The sequence below is a fragment of the Polypterus senegalus genome, chromosome 8 (assembly GCF_016835505.1).
Source record: "Polypterus senegalus isolate Bchr_013 chromosome 8, ASM1683550v1, whole genome shotgun sequence".
Taxonomy (NCBI): domain Eukaryota; kingdom Metazoa; phylum Chordata; class Cladistia; order Polypteriformes; family Polypteridae; genus Polypterus; species Polypterus senegalus.
Window position 1 is genome coordinate 103782833 of NC_053161.1, and position 17898 is coordinate 103800730.

Consider the following 17898-nt stretch of genomic DNA (forward strand, 5'->3'; position numbering starts at 1 on the left):
AAAATAAGAGATTAATCCCAAAATGATTTCATACATCGTCAATGAAACTTTATGCAGAACCAGTGTTATTTTGAAAATCCTCTAGAAGGGAATTGAGCAGTTATATTTTTCAAACATTTTCAGGTTTTCCCACAGAGTGCTTTGTAAAACATGAAAGAGCTTTGTAAAAAAAGAGATCTGGCTGACAGTATTTAAAGAGTGCTGGCTATCTACAGTACAAGCCAATACCATTTTTGTAAATGAAATTAGCTATGATGGATTCAAAAGTGAAAGCACTCTTTTTTAAATCTGACACATTAAGTATAATTTACCTTATATATTGCACATATTTCCCATAATTATTTAAATATTAATATTATTTACTAAGAAATGGGTTCTCTTAAGGTTGACATACCACAATTAGTTGACACTTTAACCCTGTCTGCTGCTTATTTTTCTTAACTTCTTAAGACAGCCTCCTTTAAGGTTGCATAGTTAGGGTATTGATGTAGGGAAAATATCAAGTTCATTTGGACCAGCTTGACAAAGCAATTTGCTTCAGCACCATCAAATGGATTGATTTTTTTTCCTGTAGCTTATAATAGAATCAGTCAGAATGGCACTGCCTGTAGTTTCTTGTTTCTAGACAAGCAGCTTAGCAAAGTTAAATCTCAATTCATCAACTTGTAATTTATCACATTTTGCTTATTTTGCCTTGACTGTTCCTTTAATCAAGAAGGATAGCCCAATAAATACATGGCTATCTGTTTTCTTGAGTGGTATTGTATAATCAAATAGCCTTTTTAAATTTATTTTTGTGCAAGCGTCCGCAAGAAGGAGAAGAGGGGGTGAGTCTTAAAGTTATACCTCCACATTTGTAAGCATTCATGCATTTTGCTTTTTATCATTAGCTTGTTCCAAATAATAACTTTTAAGTTAAAACATTTTTGTTATTACTATTATTTCTTGGTTAAATTTTAATTACATGAAAAGGATACAGAAATTAATGTATAGTATACTTAAAATGTATATATATGTGTTTGTGTGTATTTAAAAATGTATACAAATATATGTATGATCTCTTAGTGGTACAGTGGTTAGTGCTACTGCTTGGCGGGTTATCTCAAGGTACTGTGGTTTTCCTCCCACGTTGTAAAGATGTGTAGGTTTGGTTGATTGATGGCTAAAAATTGGTCCTTTATGAATGTGTTCAGAAGTGCTTTCTTCAACGGATAGGTGCATCCCATGCAGGGTTAGTATTTATCTTATGCCTGACACTTTTGGGATAAATTCTTGTTCCATGTGACCCTTGCATTTGTTATTATTAATGAATATGTATGTATGCATGTGTATATAGTGGATATCAAAATCATTTCAAATGTCAGAACTAAGGCTTCGAAGGTTAGGAATTTGTAGTTATTTTTCATAAAACATTTTTTTCAGTTCAGTATTGTGGATAAGTCAGACATGAATTATTGTGATTTTACCCATTATAATAACAAAAGCTGTAGTTTTACTTACTATTTTGAACAATTCAGTCAATCAACAAATCATCATTTTATTTTATATAGCACCATCACAAAGGCCCTATATATAGCAAACAATAAAACTCTTTAAAATAAACAGTAAATACAAACCTTGCATTTACTTGTAGAATTATAAACAAAAGAGTTCATAGTCAAAAGACAATACAATAAATTGAAAGCTTGAAATGACAGTGTAGTAGAATGTGGATCAGTACAGGTGTTACTAACAGATTGAAACAGATTACAGCTACAGACAAGTAGATTAAAATGGAAGAAGAGACAAGCCTTATATGAGACTTGAATGGATCTACCAATGGACCTTAACAAACACACCTAGGGAGAGATTTTCATAGAGTAGGTGTCTCAAACCTGAACAAGAACTTACAAATAGTTTAAGAACAGTCCTTTAAATTTATTGTAAGGTTTGAGTCTGAAAATCCTGGTTGTCTGTCAGGTAATAATTTTGTTATTATGGTGTTGAAATTAACAGTTTTGTAATTAAGAAGGGGGAGTCTTAAGCATAATCAGACAGCATACAGGTAGTGAGAGTTTTGATATCCACTGTATGTGTTTAAAATATAGATAAAGAGAGAAGGATTATAGTATAATATATATAATATAGACATTATAATATGGCCTTCATATGCACTCACAGAAAAGTTGGATGATATTCTTTCTGCCCAAGAACCATCCTTAAGACCTGAAGTTGCAGAGGCAGACTATAGAGCCGCCACAGTGAAACAGAGGCCCACCAGCAGGCGAATAACACCAGCAGAGATCACCGTAAGTAAATAAAAATTACATATTAGAGAATAACTTATTTGTGTTTCTTTCATCTCATTGTAAGAATATATTTTTGGTGAATTATACTTTTAGAATAGGGGGTTATTAATGAGACATGTTATGTGCCTACAATGAAATCTAAATTGAAAATATTATGATTTATGACTTTAATGTGAGTAATCCAGTTAAAAAAAGGCAAACTATTTTTGGTAATTACTATATACTGTGAAGAAGCCATGTTTATTACAAACAGTTAATTACCTTTTTTGTTTTATTAATTTTGATAACAGAACACACAAAAGTCTTTTATTCATTATTTGGAAAACAAATTAGTTCAGTCAGGACCAAAAGCCAGAAATAAATGCAAAGTGGAAGACTATCAACTAGCCCATCATCTTCAGCTATATGCTATCTCCATACCCATCAGTCTTCTGTTAAATGATTAACATCACCAAGGAATTTGTCTTTTCAACAAGAAATTATTTAAATTTTGAATATTTTAATAATCTGAATAATTACAGCAGTACATAATGCTTTAGTTACATCAAATTATCCCCACGCAAGACTGTTGAAACAGACTTTGGCCTCCACAACACTGAACTCAATTAAGTCAGTTCGGTTAAAAAATGGATGGATGTACAAATTAATACTTTTTGATTAAAGACAGTAGCAACAAACTTGTAAGATTTTTCAGATTAAATTTTCATACATCAGGCTTCTTGGTCTTCCTCTACTCTTAGGCCACCTTAAAATAAAGTATCCCTGAACATTGTGTGCAAGCAAGGTAGTCAAGTAAATTTTAATGGCTTTGGGATGAGGAAAGAAACATAAACAACCTGGAGAAAACTAATACAAATTCCATATACAGGGTCCAGGCTAGAATTTGAACCCTAGACTTTGGAGTTGTGAGAAAAAAAAACACCTAACCCTGTGCCATCCTGCCTCATGTTCAGTGTTGTTAAATTTATTTTTCCATAGCACCCTGTCATTTTCAAGGTCCAAATGATAATTTTCTGTATTTGAGTTACTTGATATTAGTGTGAAACTGATTTAGATGACAAGACTGTCTTAAAAAAGAGTGGGGGCATGACGCCAGCCACTTAGTCTCTGCTGTTTGCGTTGTGAAGAGGAGGGGCTAAACACATCCCAAGGAGACATGGTCGCTGCTCCAAAACCCCCTCTTAAATGGTGATACAATGGGAAACAGATAGTTTTGGTTTTTTTTTTTACCTCCTCTTTGCTCAATCAGCTGCTGGCTTGCTGCTGCTGCTGCCGAGCTGTGCCGCATGATCTGCATCTTGTTCAGCGCTTCAAAAATGTAAAAGCCTGCACAGCAACTGTCCTTTTGTCTCACTGCCTTGTCTCTCTTCTCCCCCAGACATCCTCTGATCCTGTTGGGGGTCCCGCTATAGAGGCGCACCCCTATGAAGAGGAAGATTTACTATTCTTTTAATTAAGAAACAGAACTGTCCCTTCCGACTACACACAGAGCTTGATTCACTCCTGAAAGAGACTTATGTTTGTTTGGAGTGTTTGAATAACATTTCTGTCTCTAAAATCTCCTGTGTATCTGCACAACTCTGTGACCCAAGCGTGACAGCATATGTGGATTCCACTTTCACCAAACAACAAATCTTTTAATTCTCGTGGATGCGCCTCTTCATTGGGAAGAAACACTGCTTTTCCCTGATGGCAACACGAATTAGACGATCTACAAGTCTCTGACTTAAAGTTTAAATCCGAGCAATATATTCAGTCTCTTTTCGCTGTTCCGTTATTTCACCAAGTAATAATTTCCATTTGTTTGCGCTAATGCCATCTTTACTATCATTTTTTTGAGACTTTATAATTTTCCTACTTCCATTATCTCTAACCTGCTCTGCATGTGTATCGCTCCAACGTTTTTGAATGCTTTACGACATTCTACTTTGTCATCTTCTCTTTGTCTTTTATTTCCGTCCCTAGGCGTGGTTAAATCTCTTGGCACAAAGTCTCGTCTCACGAGATGTGAAAGTATATCCCTGAGAAAGTCACATCTCGTCTCTCTGAAAAAGTCTCATCTCGTCCCAAGATTTTTTTATATAATAGAGAGATATTTGTGTGACTTTTTATAAAAAGCTGACATAATTGTAAGATATGGACATGGCAAAAGCTATGTATATGATTTCATGCATAGTCCTTCTTAAGCCACTAAGTCTAGAGCTTACCCTTTCAGTACTTGTTTATTTGGATAATAGTTTATAGTAGTCATTATTATGCCCTCCTTATGCTGCTGGGATGGGATCTGTTTGCTGAAGCTCTGAGATGGATGAAGCAATTTCAGAAATTAATATGCAGATGTGTGGATATTTCATGATTAATGCTTTGTACAATAAGTAAATTACAAGAAAATAAAAATAAGACTTAATTTAAACAAATCTAAATCTAATCACTTATGGAACAAACAGTCTGGAAGTAACCCAGTCTAGTATTAACTAAATCATAATGTAAATTTGGAGGACTAATTTGATGAGAACTATAAAGAAAATAAGCAATGAATTTAGAAACATTTATACTATAGTTGACCCTTACCATTTGTTAGTCAATTGGGATAAAAGTGTTGAAAAAATAAATGTAATATCCATCCATCCATTCATCCATCCATTCATTATCCAACCCGCTATATCCTAACTACAGGGTCAGGGGGTGTAAATGTAATAGAAAACTGAATTTGATAATAGAAATCAATTTCTGTTTAGTTTCACCACTTTATATGACATCAGTTTTTAACATTGTAATGCAGTTGAAATAGCCAAGCTAAGAACAGAGGCAATAATCATCTTTTCTCAAATAAAATGAAATATTTATTCTAATCTGAAAAACATTTTCTAGTCTGAAATCTTAAGCTGCTCGTGTGGTTTGTTGGTACATAAGGCATGATCAGCTGCACATCTGACTTGTTTGACTCCTCATTTAGCCTTCAATACGTTAGAAGCAGACAGGATTACCTGATTTTCTAAAAGGAATCAGAAAGATCTTGTATCCTGTTTTATTTTGCTAAGTTATTTTTATTTTACATAACTTTTTTTGGTGTTTTAGGTATATTAGACAAGGTTTTAGTCTTATTTATTTAATGACCATTTTATCCAAACCATTCCTGAGAAATTCATTAAATTATTTCTATCATTATTATTTCATGTAGCACTGTTCATAATCTCTTCCACTGAGGTTAGTTCCAGACTTAGTACTCTATACCCAACAGGATAGTCTCCTGAACTAGGTTATTAGATGATAGATATATAAATAGATGGACCTCTCATAATTAGACCTCTCATAATTTTCCCTGAAAGTCATATTCAGATATGCATACAACATGCATAGTAGTATTTACAAAAAAAATAGTTAAATGGCCTTAGATTTTCTGATTAATTTAGATTCTTTAATCCTTACCCTACTGTGACCACAGGAGTGACAGCAAGTGTTTTCTATTAAAGCTAAGACACTGGTTGACTATTTTGACTAATGCCTTTGCAAATAGTGTGTATTACTTTAAGTCAGCATAGACTTACTGAATATAGATAAATTCAAATCAAATATCCACACAAGTGGATATTCACAATTTTCAATGTGAAATTTCACATACTGTAAAATGAAACATTTAAATGCATAGTTGGTGTAGTGTGTGCAATAAATTATGCAGCCATTTTATGTGAATAATATACACCTTATAATTAATAATATTTTTGTTTTACTGTAGTCACTTTATGAGCGTCAGGGAATGCCTGGGCAGGCTGGAATTCTACCAGTGGCAGAGAAATCTCACATCCCTTTGCCAAAGGGAATGTCCAGAACTAAATCCGTAGGTAAGGTTTTTATTATTTAGCATATACTTGTCAGATATGTTCTGTGTTGTCACATAATTTCCCTTGGGATTAATTAAGTTTTTCTGATTCAATTTGTAATATTTGTTGATGCATCAGACTTGCCGTCACCTACTTCAGGTTAATTTTATTGTATAATCAAAATAATGACAGCTCTAAGAAAGGCAAAAATAGATCTAGAAACTGCATGCTTGCCAAAAAATATTTTTGTTATTAATAATTGCAAATGTAGTGCTTGCAAACACCTTAAGTGGTTCACACCTAATAATTCAAAAAAAGATTAAATTATCTGTAGAAGAAAACATTTTGCTGAAAAATGGCCTTTGAGATTTTAATGTTAATTTTTTAACATGTAATTGATTGTATTGTTTTGGTTAAAGGGAGTCAATTTCAGATAGAAATAAATTAACCAGCAGGCTTTGGAAATTTTTTAATTATTGAGTTTATTTCATTAAGAAAGTTACAACTATCGTTCTGTTTACTTTGCATACTGTAAGTTAAAAATAATAAAGCAGGTCTACTTTTTCACTTCTTACCTGTTGCTTCTTAGCATTTATATGTTCAACTCCCTGCTTTTTGTTTTTAGGCTGATGTGAAGTGTAAAATATAAAAACATATGAAGTTCTACATTTCAATGTATTGTCACTCAGGCACTAAGATAAACAACAACTTTTTGGATGTTGGTCAGACATGCAAATTAGAAACTCATTGTGCTTTGTACAAATGACAAATCTGCTACTACTACACTCTTTTTAGTTTTTATGCTCATGCTAGATAGTAGTTTCTGTTTTTGTTTTGATAGTTGAGGGCTCAATCATTAATGGGACTGAAGTGCAGGTTAGCTCCAGAGACAGAGAGCCTTGTATGGTGTGTTGCCTTTTGAGTGCACAGGTGGAAGACTTCACTGGAAGGGTTGATAGACTCCTGACCAGAGCAGTGGTGGATCCAGTTGTCATTGTCGATGTTGGAACATATTACATACATAAGGGAAGTCTGTCAGCTCTGCACAGAACTGACAAGGTAGTCTACTCTGAAGTTCTACCTGTGCCATATGCCAGTCAAGATAGGAGATTAAAAGGCTTAAAGTGTGGCTCAGATCTTGGTGTTGGGTAGAAAAGTATAGGTTTATGGGGCATTCTGATGCCTGTTGGAACAGATCTGTTCTGCCATGATAGGTTACATCTGAACTGGGGAGATGTACAAATGGGTCAGTAAAAGATTGTTTAAACTAGGATATTGGGAGGCAGGAAGTTTAGGATAGGAGAGATGTGTTTAGAGCTGTACATGGAAGAGCAAAAAATACTGCAAATAAATGAATAGTAATATAATTTCTAGCCCATAGTTTAAATGCAAAATTAAAATGAGTAACACGTTAAAAACAACTTGCCTTAAAGCTAGAAGTATCAAAAATTTAAAAAAAAAAGTGAATGGGATTTGTATTTCGTGGGGCATAATTATGACATTATAGCAATAAGAAAAATCTGGCTAAATTAAAAAGATGGGGTGAGTATAACATAAAAGGATCCACATTTTTAGGAAGGACAGACAGAACAGAAAAGGTGGTGGGGTTACTCTTTATGCCAAACAAAATTTAAATGCAATTCCTTTTCAATTGAACAATGAGCCACATCTTAGTGATAACATGTGGCTTCATCAGGAAAGAGGTCTTATTTAAGGAGTATGTTATAAACCACCAAATGCAGATAGTAATTTCAATGCACATCTTTTTAGAATTATTAAACAGACAAGTTTACAGAACATAAGAAATTTGACAGACAAGAGGAGACCATTCAGTTCATCAAGGTTGTCAAGGTTTCTGCTTCAACTATATGCCTCAGTAGTTTGTTCCAGAGTCCCACAACTCTTTGCATAAAGAAGTGCTTCCTGCCTTACGTTTTAAATGCATGTCCCCTTCATTTCCAGTGATTTTCTCAAGCATGTGATTCACCCTTAAACTGAAAGAATGTTGCTGGATCTACTTTATCAATGCCTCTGAGAATTTTAAATACCTGGATTAGGTCCCCACACTGTCTCCTCTGCTCGAGAATAAATAGGTTTAACTCTCTGAGTCTGTCAGCGTAAGTCCTGGGATGCACTTGGTTGCTCTCCTCTGCACAGCTTCAAGGGATGCTATGTCTTTCTTGTATTGTGGTGACCAGAACTGCACACAGTACTTCAGATGTGGTCTTACTAGTGCATTATATAGTCTGATCATAACATCCCTTGACTTAAATTAAGCAGCTTTTCCTGACATTATATTTGCCTTTTTAATTGCTTCTGTGCATTGTTTAGTCAATGAAAATGGTGAGTCAACATATACCCTTAAATCATTTTCAGAGGTTGCTTCCTGCATGTCAGTGTCTCACATCTTGTATTTATAATTGATGTTCCTTTGGCCCACATGTAGCACTTTGCTCATTTCTACATTAAACTGCATGTTCCAGGTGTTCACCTGGTCCTGAATGTTATCCAGGTCTTGTTAAATTCTTTTTGCTGCCTCCTCAATGTCTGCCATCCCTCCAATTTTAGTGCCACCTGCGAATTTGACAAGTTTAATAACTATAACAGAATCATTGCCTTTAATATTATTAAGAAAAAGTAATGACCCATGGACAGACTCCAGAGCGACTCCACTGATGACCTCTTATCTGTACTCTTTTTCTCTTGCTGGTTAAAAAACTAGAGATCCAGTTTTGTAGGTTACTTCTGATGTCCACAGCTTCTAGTCTCTGAATTAATTTTTGGTGTGGGACTGTATCAAATGATTTTTGAAAGTCTAGGTAAATTATGTTGTAAAACTTCACGCTGGGAGGACTGGGGTCATGAAGCCTGGTCTCCTTACTGCAAGGCAGCAGTGCTACCACTATGGCACCTAAGGGGGCTATTATAGTCATGGGGGACTTTAGCTATCGAAATAATAACCGGGATTACCTTTGAATTAGTGGAACACAAGAGCAGGAGTTTTAAGAAGTAATCAGTGACTGTTTTTTAACACAGTATGTTAGAGGACCAATGTGGGGTGAAGCCTGTTTAGATTTAGTATTTTCTAATAAGATAGAATTGAAGGGTGTAGATCAGGGGTGGGCAAACCTTTTGGGTCAGGGGCCACATTGACTTTTAAAATTTAACAGACGAGCCGGGCCAGCACTAGATGCATACATATCAAATATAAACATAAAAAAGGCATTACAGTGTTAATATTTACATTCACTTTTAGTGGGAACAGTGTTGTTGATCTGTGTCACTCTGCTCAGGAAAATCGTCAGCTTTCTCAAGTAGCTCCTAAAATGAGATAATCTCCTGTTTGAGCTCCCACACTCGTCAACATACTTTCCCCCGAGTTTTACAACTGGCTTCACTACGTAGTCAAGCTGCAATACGGATTTACACAGTGCATCCTGGTGGATTAGGCAGTGTAAGAAAATTACCTCCTGCTCAGGGTTGTCCTCCTTCACCCTCTCCTGGATTGTTTTGAGTGTTTTTTCCAGTCAGATTTGGCGATCCATCTGTGGTAACGTTGGCAAGCGTACTCCAAGGTAGCTTGTGCCTAATGATGACCCCCGACACGCTGTCATACAAGTCCTCTCCCCACGTTTTCCCCTTTAGGGATTCCATGGCCTCCGTTATCTCAAAATTGTCATTAATCCCTCTGATAAAAATTAAAAGCTTGAGCGGTGTCCTTTATGTCATTACTTTCGTCCAGTGACAAGGACTATAATATAAATGACTCCGCTTTTTTGTTTAACTTGCTAGCTAAGTCTTCGTCAATTAGCTCAATATGGCAAGTCACAGTCCTGCGTGATAAAATAATTTTTTTCAAATTTGTTTTTGCTCTCAGGACACAAGACACCTGCTGTCTCTACCATACACTCTTTGAGAAACTCCCCTTCGGAGAAAGGCTTGCTGGTCTTTGCTAATTTGAATGCCAGCACATAACTTGCCTTCGTGCTTGATTCTTGGATGGCAGTTTGTCAGATAAAGATGTTTTGCTGAGCCAGCAAACTAGCTGCCAACCTCTGAGCGGTAGCCGGCTGTTCTTGCGTTGACTGGTTGTTAGCATAATTAGCATGCTTGGTGGAAAAGTGACGGCTGATGTTGTATTCCTTTAAAACCACAATGGTTTCTTGGCAAGTAAGACATACAGCCTTTGAGCGGACTTCAGTGAAATAGTATTTAGTTGTCCATTCCTTATTAAGCACTCGGCACTCGCTGTCGATTTTTCTGTTCTTTGGCCCACTCATTGTTGCAGATGGGTTCAGAGTAGTAGCAGAGTAATAACAGAGAGTAGCCCGGGCTCCGCAAGATCAAATCAATGTATCACTGCGTCTAATGCGCCACCTGGTGGAATGCCAGGCATTACAGGACAAGGTCAAATGAATGCAGTCGTAATTATGATATGATTTGATTTGGGCAGTTCTGTATCAATCTTCAGCGGGCCGGATTAAAAAGACCAACGGGCCGGATGTGGGCCGCGGGCCATAGTTTGCCCACCCCTGGTGTAGGTGTTATTAAACCACTAGGGTCATGCGACCATAATATAATACAATTCTCAGTGATTTGGAACAATGTGAATGCAAAGACTAAGACTGTTAAGTTTAACTTAGGTAGGTCAGATTTTGAGCAGATGCAGCAAAGTCTAAGCAGAATAGACTAGGTTAAAATTTTAAGAGCGAAGACAGTTGAGGAGCAGTGGAACAGGTTTAAAAACATTTTATATATGATGCATAACAGGTATATACCTAAATTTGTAATTAGTAGGAAATTTTTAAAACTCTGCAGTGGGTTTATTGAAGAGCTAAAAAATAAACTGCAAAGGAAAAAACAGCTGTATAAGGCGTATAAGACTAATAACTCCAATGTTGAATTGTGGGGTGCATTAGAACATCTGGGGAACCACTAAGAAGATTATTAGGGAAACTAAACGGCAGTTAGTGAGGAATATAGAAAATAACCCAAAGAGATCCTTTCAGTATTTTAGTAGTAAGGGAACGGTCAAGGAGGAGGTGAAGTGCATCAGGAATATTAAAGGGGGATTAAAAAATGTAAACCTTTTATAGTCTAGATTGTTCTGATGATCTAAAGAAGTTAATTAGCTCAGTACATATGAGGACAAAATTATTTTTGTGAAACATCTTACAAATATAGTAGATAAGATAGTGTTTTGCCTAAAAAAGATTTAAGCAAAAGAAAAAAAAAACGTAATACGTATTACTATAATGAAAAAGTCATGGACAAAGCAATATGAATATAATTAATCAGGATTATGTGTTTTGTAATGAATACCCAAAATCTGTAAAAGTGAAAACCACCTACACGGCTAATAACTAAAAAACTCATCTTTAACTGAAGACATCTGTATTCATGTACCTGATAATGTCATTCAAATCTGATACCAGCTCAAATGCAAATATTATGAATATGAAAAATATGTTAAAACACTGCACATACCAACAGCTGGGAAAAAAGTGAAAAAATCCAATTTGCATACAGTGTTTTTTCAACTCGTGTTTTCAGTAGGTTATGCCAAAATCTTCACAATGCAGCCTCAAAATCAGGTTGTTCAGGTTCTCAAATAATAATGTACTGCTATACTACAAGGTGGACAAATCGCATCATTGTTGGTACTCCTGACATCAGAGTTCTACGTTAAAATCCTGGCCTTATTACCATTTGTTTTGAGTTTGCATATTCTGCCCTGTTTACATGGAGTTTCACCTGGTACTTCAGATTCTTCCTGCATCCCAAAGATATGCATATTAGAGTCATTTGTGGGCTCAAATTGGCCCATTATGTATAAGTGTGTGTAAGTGAACGTCCCATCAAAGATTGCTTCCTGAAGTGCACCCAGTGCTGCTGGGAAAGACTGCAGCCACCTGTGTACCTAAACAGGGTGAAATGTGTTGCAGAAATAAATGGATGGTTGGATAAGGCACTTTAAATTAAAAAATAAACAAATAAATAGAACTTATTTTCCTCCTATCACAATCTCTGTACCCATGTTGTTTTAGGGAACAAGCATGACTTATTGTAGAAGTGAAGCAGCAAACTCACTCTTGTGACACAAAATTTCTACTACTGTGTACATTTCTAAATACCTTTCTGTACAACAGAATCATTCCCTATCTGCTAGAACTGATTTGAAGCTTTTATATGTATACCTGCAAACACCAAAGTTCACATTAATAGAGCAGCATTTCAATGAACATTTCAGGATTTATCCTAATGAACATCAGTGTCTGGTGTTACCGGATCTCAAGTCAACTCCTGAATTAGCATATGCAAATTACAGCTGCTGGGAGAATAATATTACATCTGAGGTTCTGTCAGCTTTCTCCAGAGGAGGTGAATGCATAAATGCTGATGTAAGCAGCATCATCTTCCTGGAACAAAACAAAATCTGGACCTTGGTATAGTATACCACTCCTTAAAAATCTTCACAATAGATAGACAGACATTGTAGATTGATATCAAAATACTTAACTTAATTAGAAAAGCTAAAGTGGAAAATTCATGTGGTAAGCTGCTGCCTCACTAATTGTGAAGCACTTAATTTGAGTTTATTGTTAATTATATACTGTGAGATATAATGGCATAAAGAGCTCATCATTAAGAAAGCTGCCAGCAGCAAGCAACCCAGTCACTTTCTATCAGAAACACAAATGCAAAGTACTGAAAAACAGAAAAATACTTATTGTTACTTATTGTTAGTACTTTATTTAAAAATAGGAAAAGTTGTAGAAATGGTGTATAATATGTTTTCAATCTGAGGGAAACATCTTTCAGTTTCATTATCCTATGATTTATTTAGGGTGTATAGTTTCTAAAGAAATAGAACAGTGAGTTGTATTTAATTTCAGAATTTACAGTCCTCATCATAAATCCATCCATTATCCAACCCGCTATATCCTAACTACAGGGTCATGGGGGTCTGCTGGAGCCAATCCCAGACAACACAGGGTGTAAGGCAGGAAATAAACCCCGGGCAGGGTGCCAGCCCACTGCAGGACGCGCACACACACACACACACACACACACACACACACACACACGCCAAGCACAATTTAGGATCGCCAATGCACCTAACCTGCATGTCTTTGGACTGTGGGAGGAAAAGGAGTACCTGGAGGAAACCCACGCAGACACGGGGAGAACATGCAAACTCCACGCAGGGAGGACCCGGGAAGTGAACCGGGTATCCTAACTGCGAGGCAGCAGCACTACCGTCTGCGCCACCGTACCGCCCGTCCTCATTATAATGTGTATTTTAATTCAGATGAAATGTAGAGATGTAGTCAAAATGTAGAGACCTCACCCAAGAATAATTTTCAGGATCATAGCCTTTCCAGTGCACCAAGTATTCCATTATTCTCCCATGTTTTATAGAATCAATAATAGATCAGAATTTGTGCTCTTTTATCAATAAACTTACACAGCTGGAGTTGGAGAAGAAGTGACATATTAAGGGCTACAACGTACAGGATATAGACAAAAAAACTGAAATATGGAATGTATCTTAAAATGATTTGACAAAGAGAGACTTCAAAAAACAGGTTGCACCCATTTGTGAGAAGATACTTTCAAATAACTATCTCTTGTAGCCAGCCACACTTTTTGACCTACCATCAAAACAGGTGCAAGTGTGTTTTTCTATCAGCAAGTTATTTAGCTAAAATGTCAGGTTTCTTCAAGTTTCATGAGTTGAGATAAATAGCTATACATATTAAGTTACTTGAAGAAAGAGAAAGGTGGTCAAAAAGCCAAAGTCTAAACCCATAAAGACATTCAATATGTCACATTTGTACAGCAGACACAGTTGTCTTGATTGTAACTCAGAGTGCATCACAGATATTTTTCCAAATTGTGATTAACACATCCTGTGTGTCCATTAGCTTTAGGATAATAACCAGATGTAAAGTTTACTAAACATTCTAAATGTTCACAAGACAACTTCTAAAACCAAGAAAAAAATGTAGATCCCTTATCGGACATGAGAATTGGAGAAACGTTTTTGAAAAATATTTCTGCTAACAAATTAGCCAGCCAATGAAAGATCTCTTAAAGGAATGAAATGATCATACTTAGAAAATCTATCATCAACTGCCAAAATAGTAGTGGCTTATTTAGAAGGTGACAGATCAGTTATGAAGTGATACCGGTATGCAGTTGCAGTAGTCTAACCTGTAACCCAGAAGAAGCTTTTGCACAACAACAAACTTTGTAGGCTCCTGTGTAATTACAAATGTCTTTTCCTACTGGAATAGATGCTTCAGAATATTCATGGGTTGCATGATCCTAGGTTTTCCAATCATGGATGTTTGTTGAGAAATCTCTAGAACCGGTTGAACTTGTTTCCTTAAGTCTTGGGGCAAATACATTCTGCCTTCATGAATGTTACCTGGCAGAGGTATAATATTAGGCAGTCTGTCTTTAATGATAATCCTCTAATGATGTTATTATAATAGTTTCAAGGAACTTTTCAGTAGAAAGAATTGTCTGTGTTTCCTAGAATAATGTATCTGGATCATACTGTAGATGTGAGATAAAGCATCTGTCTTGCCATTCTTATCTCTAGGTTTTTATGTAACATTAAACTCAAAATGATTATAAAATAAAGCTTACCAAGCATTTAGTTGTTTTACTGATTTTACATATGCCAAATTCTTGTGGTCTTATTAAATCTTGAAGGGGAATTATACACCTTCTAAGTAGTGTCTCCATTCTCCTAAAGCTAATTATATAACCAACAATTTATGATTCCCAACATCATAATTTGTCTCTGACTGAATTAATGTCATGGAGTAGAATGCACAGGGATAAACTAGATAGGAATCTAGAGTATGATGGACAACTTGGCCCCTACCCTGACACAAGACGCATCAAGTTCTACAGTTAGTGGCAACTCTGGATTTAGATAAGATGGGAGGCTTTGGTGGATAGATTTTGTATTATGTTTTCTGGTTAAAGATGTTGTGGGAGATATCATAGTGCTGAAATTACAAATTAAGTGATGGTAATAGTTGGCAAACCAACAGATCTCTGTACTTGTTTGATGCTCTCAGGTGGGGACCCATTTATTATGATTTTTAAATTACACATTGCCTACCACTTTTTTGAAATTTCATAACCTAAAAAAATGTAATTTTTGCAAAACTTGCATTTTTCAACTTTTACATGGAGATTTTCAATTTAAGCAATGTACTATTTATTTTAAATGTAAAACATGTGTAGGTAGATCTTTGAAGAAAATTAGAATTTGCATAAAGATGCATATTCCTAAAAGGTCTTGAAAGATGTAATGTTTAAATGACTGAAATACTGCAGGGACATTGGACTAATCATAGCACATGACCCTGTACCTTGTAATGTCCACAAGCAGTGTTAAATACCATCTTCCACCATTTATTCATTTTAAATTATATGTGGTTCTTAGATCTAATTTGTAGAAAACTGTGGACCCAGTTCCTTGATTGACTATTGATGAGATGCAAAGAAGATAACAAATTTTTACTGCAAATTTGTCCAACTCTCTATAATCATTGCTTGTTTGTGAACTTCCATCCTCCTCCTTACCAATAAAAATGCAGTAATTGAACTATTGAAGTTTTAAAAAATACATTTTTATGATTCTCTTTAATATACTGCTTCACTACACTTCACTTGTTCTTTTCCTAAAAGGGCATGCATTCTAACTTTGGGTAAAGGTACTCCTTTTAGTAATTCAGTACCACAATCATATTCTCTGTGTGGTAGTAATACTAATATTTGCTGCTTACTAAACATAGCAGAATCTTCAGGAGTAAGAAGATACAGTAAGATTCTGTTACACACAATGTAAGTAGGGAGATTCTTAAGACAATGTTGTGTACAAAATGAACTCCACTGAACTCTGTCTTTACTTTCCCAGTTTATTATGAGGTTATGTTTTTTGAAGCCAGAAAAGCCCAGAATGACTTGGGGTAATTCTTCACAAAAAAAGACCAAGACTGACTGATAAAGCTTCAGTGATGTATTCTAGCTAACTTTTGACAACGGGTTTCTCATCCATAGACAGTATAGTGGATTTGAATTTTAATGGTACTTATAATATTCTTAACTGTTGAATTATTACTGAACTGTTTTGCAAGGTAAAACTAACAGATTTTTTCAAAGGGTTTGACTATAAGAGCCCACCCTACCAACCCTAACAAAATGTAGGTTTGTTAATGCCCAGATTCACCACAGTAAAAGTGCAATCTATCCCTTATCCTACAGTGTCTTTCTTTAAAGCTCAAATACTCAATTTCTGGTGATACTGGCTTTGTTTCTGTAGAATTATTGAGATTTCCCCTTTCCCACCTTCTCTTGATTTCCTGTACTTATAACTTTGAGCCAACCTTTTGTACTACTGTTATCAGTTCTTCCAGAGTGTCCTTGAAATAGTGACTTGCAAGCTTATTTTTAACTTCATCTGCCAGACCTTTTTTAAATACATGCATTAAAGCTATTGTCATCACACCTAGCCAGCATACAAAACATAGTTAGCTAAGACACTACAAAGCTGCAGCCTGGGTTCCAGGTGCTGTGGCGGTGAGTATAGGTGTTGCTTTGCTAGAAGCAAAAAGGGAGGGGGAGAAAGAAGTGAAAGAGGAAGTGACATCCTTGAGTTCAAGACAAGCTAGGACCAAAGGCATCCCTTGTTGCAGCTCAGTTAAGGGATTTTGCATGCCAAAGCAGAGAAAGGGTTGGCACTTTACATAGTTACACAATATTTTATTTCTTTACACTTCTTTTTGGTAAAATTCTAACTTCCCTCCTGTTTTGAGCCTCACTCTTTCATTAAAAGTTCCTCCGGTTGGTTGTTTACATTAGCCACTCAAGTGTCTTCTTTCCTCTACGCATGAAGAAGTCAATATTATACATATACAGGGACAAAACATCCCCAAAATGAAAAACATTCAATTCATTGTATGGGCCGTGTAAGTGTGTAGCATGTAAATGTCAATCCTGTTTGTAAGTTAAAGTAAAGAAATTCAATGTTAGAACTTTACTGTCTGGCTATGACTATTGGGGTTCTGCAGTGTTAATGAAATTTAAAAAATCAAAAAATAAAACAAATATTTGAGTGTCAACAAAGGAAAATCATAAACATATAATAAATATAATAAAAATAGTTTGGTACTTCGTCAACCCTCTCCACTACCGTACCCCAGGTGAACGTACAACTTGAAAATTTGAAGCTGAGTTTAGTTTAGCTGGCTCTCTCCCATTGTGTGATACACACATACTGTGCAGTACAAGATTAGATAAGTGGTTTGCTGTACATTTTATTTGACTTTCCATTGTTTCAATTTTGTAAGTTGGTTTTTGGTTTATTTAATTTCTTATTCTTTGCGATTTTTATTTCCCCACTTTCTCTGAAGTAAGCAATTCTTTCCATACACTAAGCCTGTGTCAATTCGTATATTTCTTGCCATCTACACTCCAGACCTTTGTAATGAGATTGCAGATCAAAGTGTTATGTTCACATCTGAGTGAATTTACCATTTTTACAGAATGCTCTACAGGAGAAATTACATTTATGCCCAAAAGTTTCATTATTATAATAATAATAATAATAATAATACATTTTATTTATATAGCGCCTTTCCCATGCTCAAGGCACTTACAGAATATAAGTAATTACCTGTTTCAATTAAAAACCATACAGTTTCTTGAAAAATTATATTTTGCAATGAGTATCAACAAAACTCAAGGTTAGTCACAAAGAAAAG

The 17898-nt window shown here is 35.5% G+C and overlaps 1 protein-coding gene across 11 annotated transcripts in view; it reads left to right on the top strand.

Moving 5' to 3' along the window:
- The window catches only part of shank3a (SH3 and multiple ankyrin repeat domains 3a), a 1684705-nt gene that overhangs the window by 1612090 nt on the left and 54717 nt on the right, over positions 1–17898 (top strand). For 8 of the 11 annotated variants that reach the window (XR_005634694.1, XM_039761519.1, XM_039761518.1 and 5 more), the window contains 3 exons: positions 804–827; positions 2161–2288; positions 6025–6130. Coding sequence is in view for 10 of the 11 variants with exons in the window: in XM_039761519.1 (XP_039617453.1) it covers positions 804–827; positions 2161–2288; positions 6025–6130 (258 nt within the window). In the remaining variant the exon portion in view is untranslated. The remainder of the gene's footprint in view (positions 1–803; positions 828–2160; positions 2289–6024; positions 6131–17898) is intronic. The other 3 variants (XM_039761516.1, XM_039761515.1, XM_039761517.1) reach the window with 3 other exon arrangements.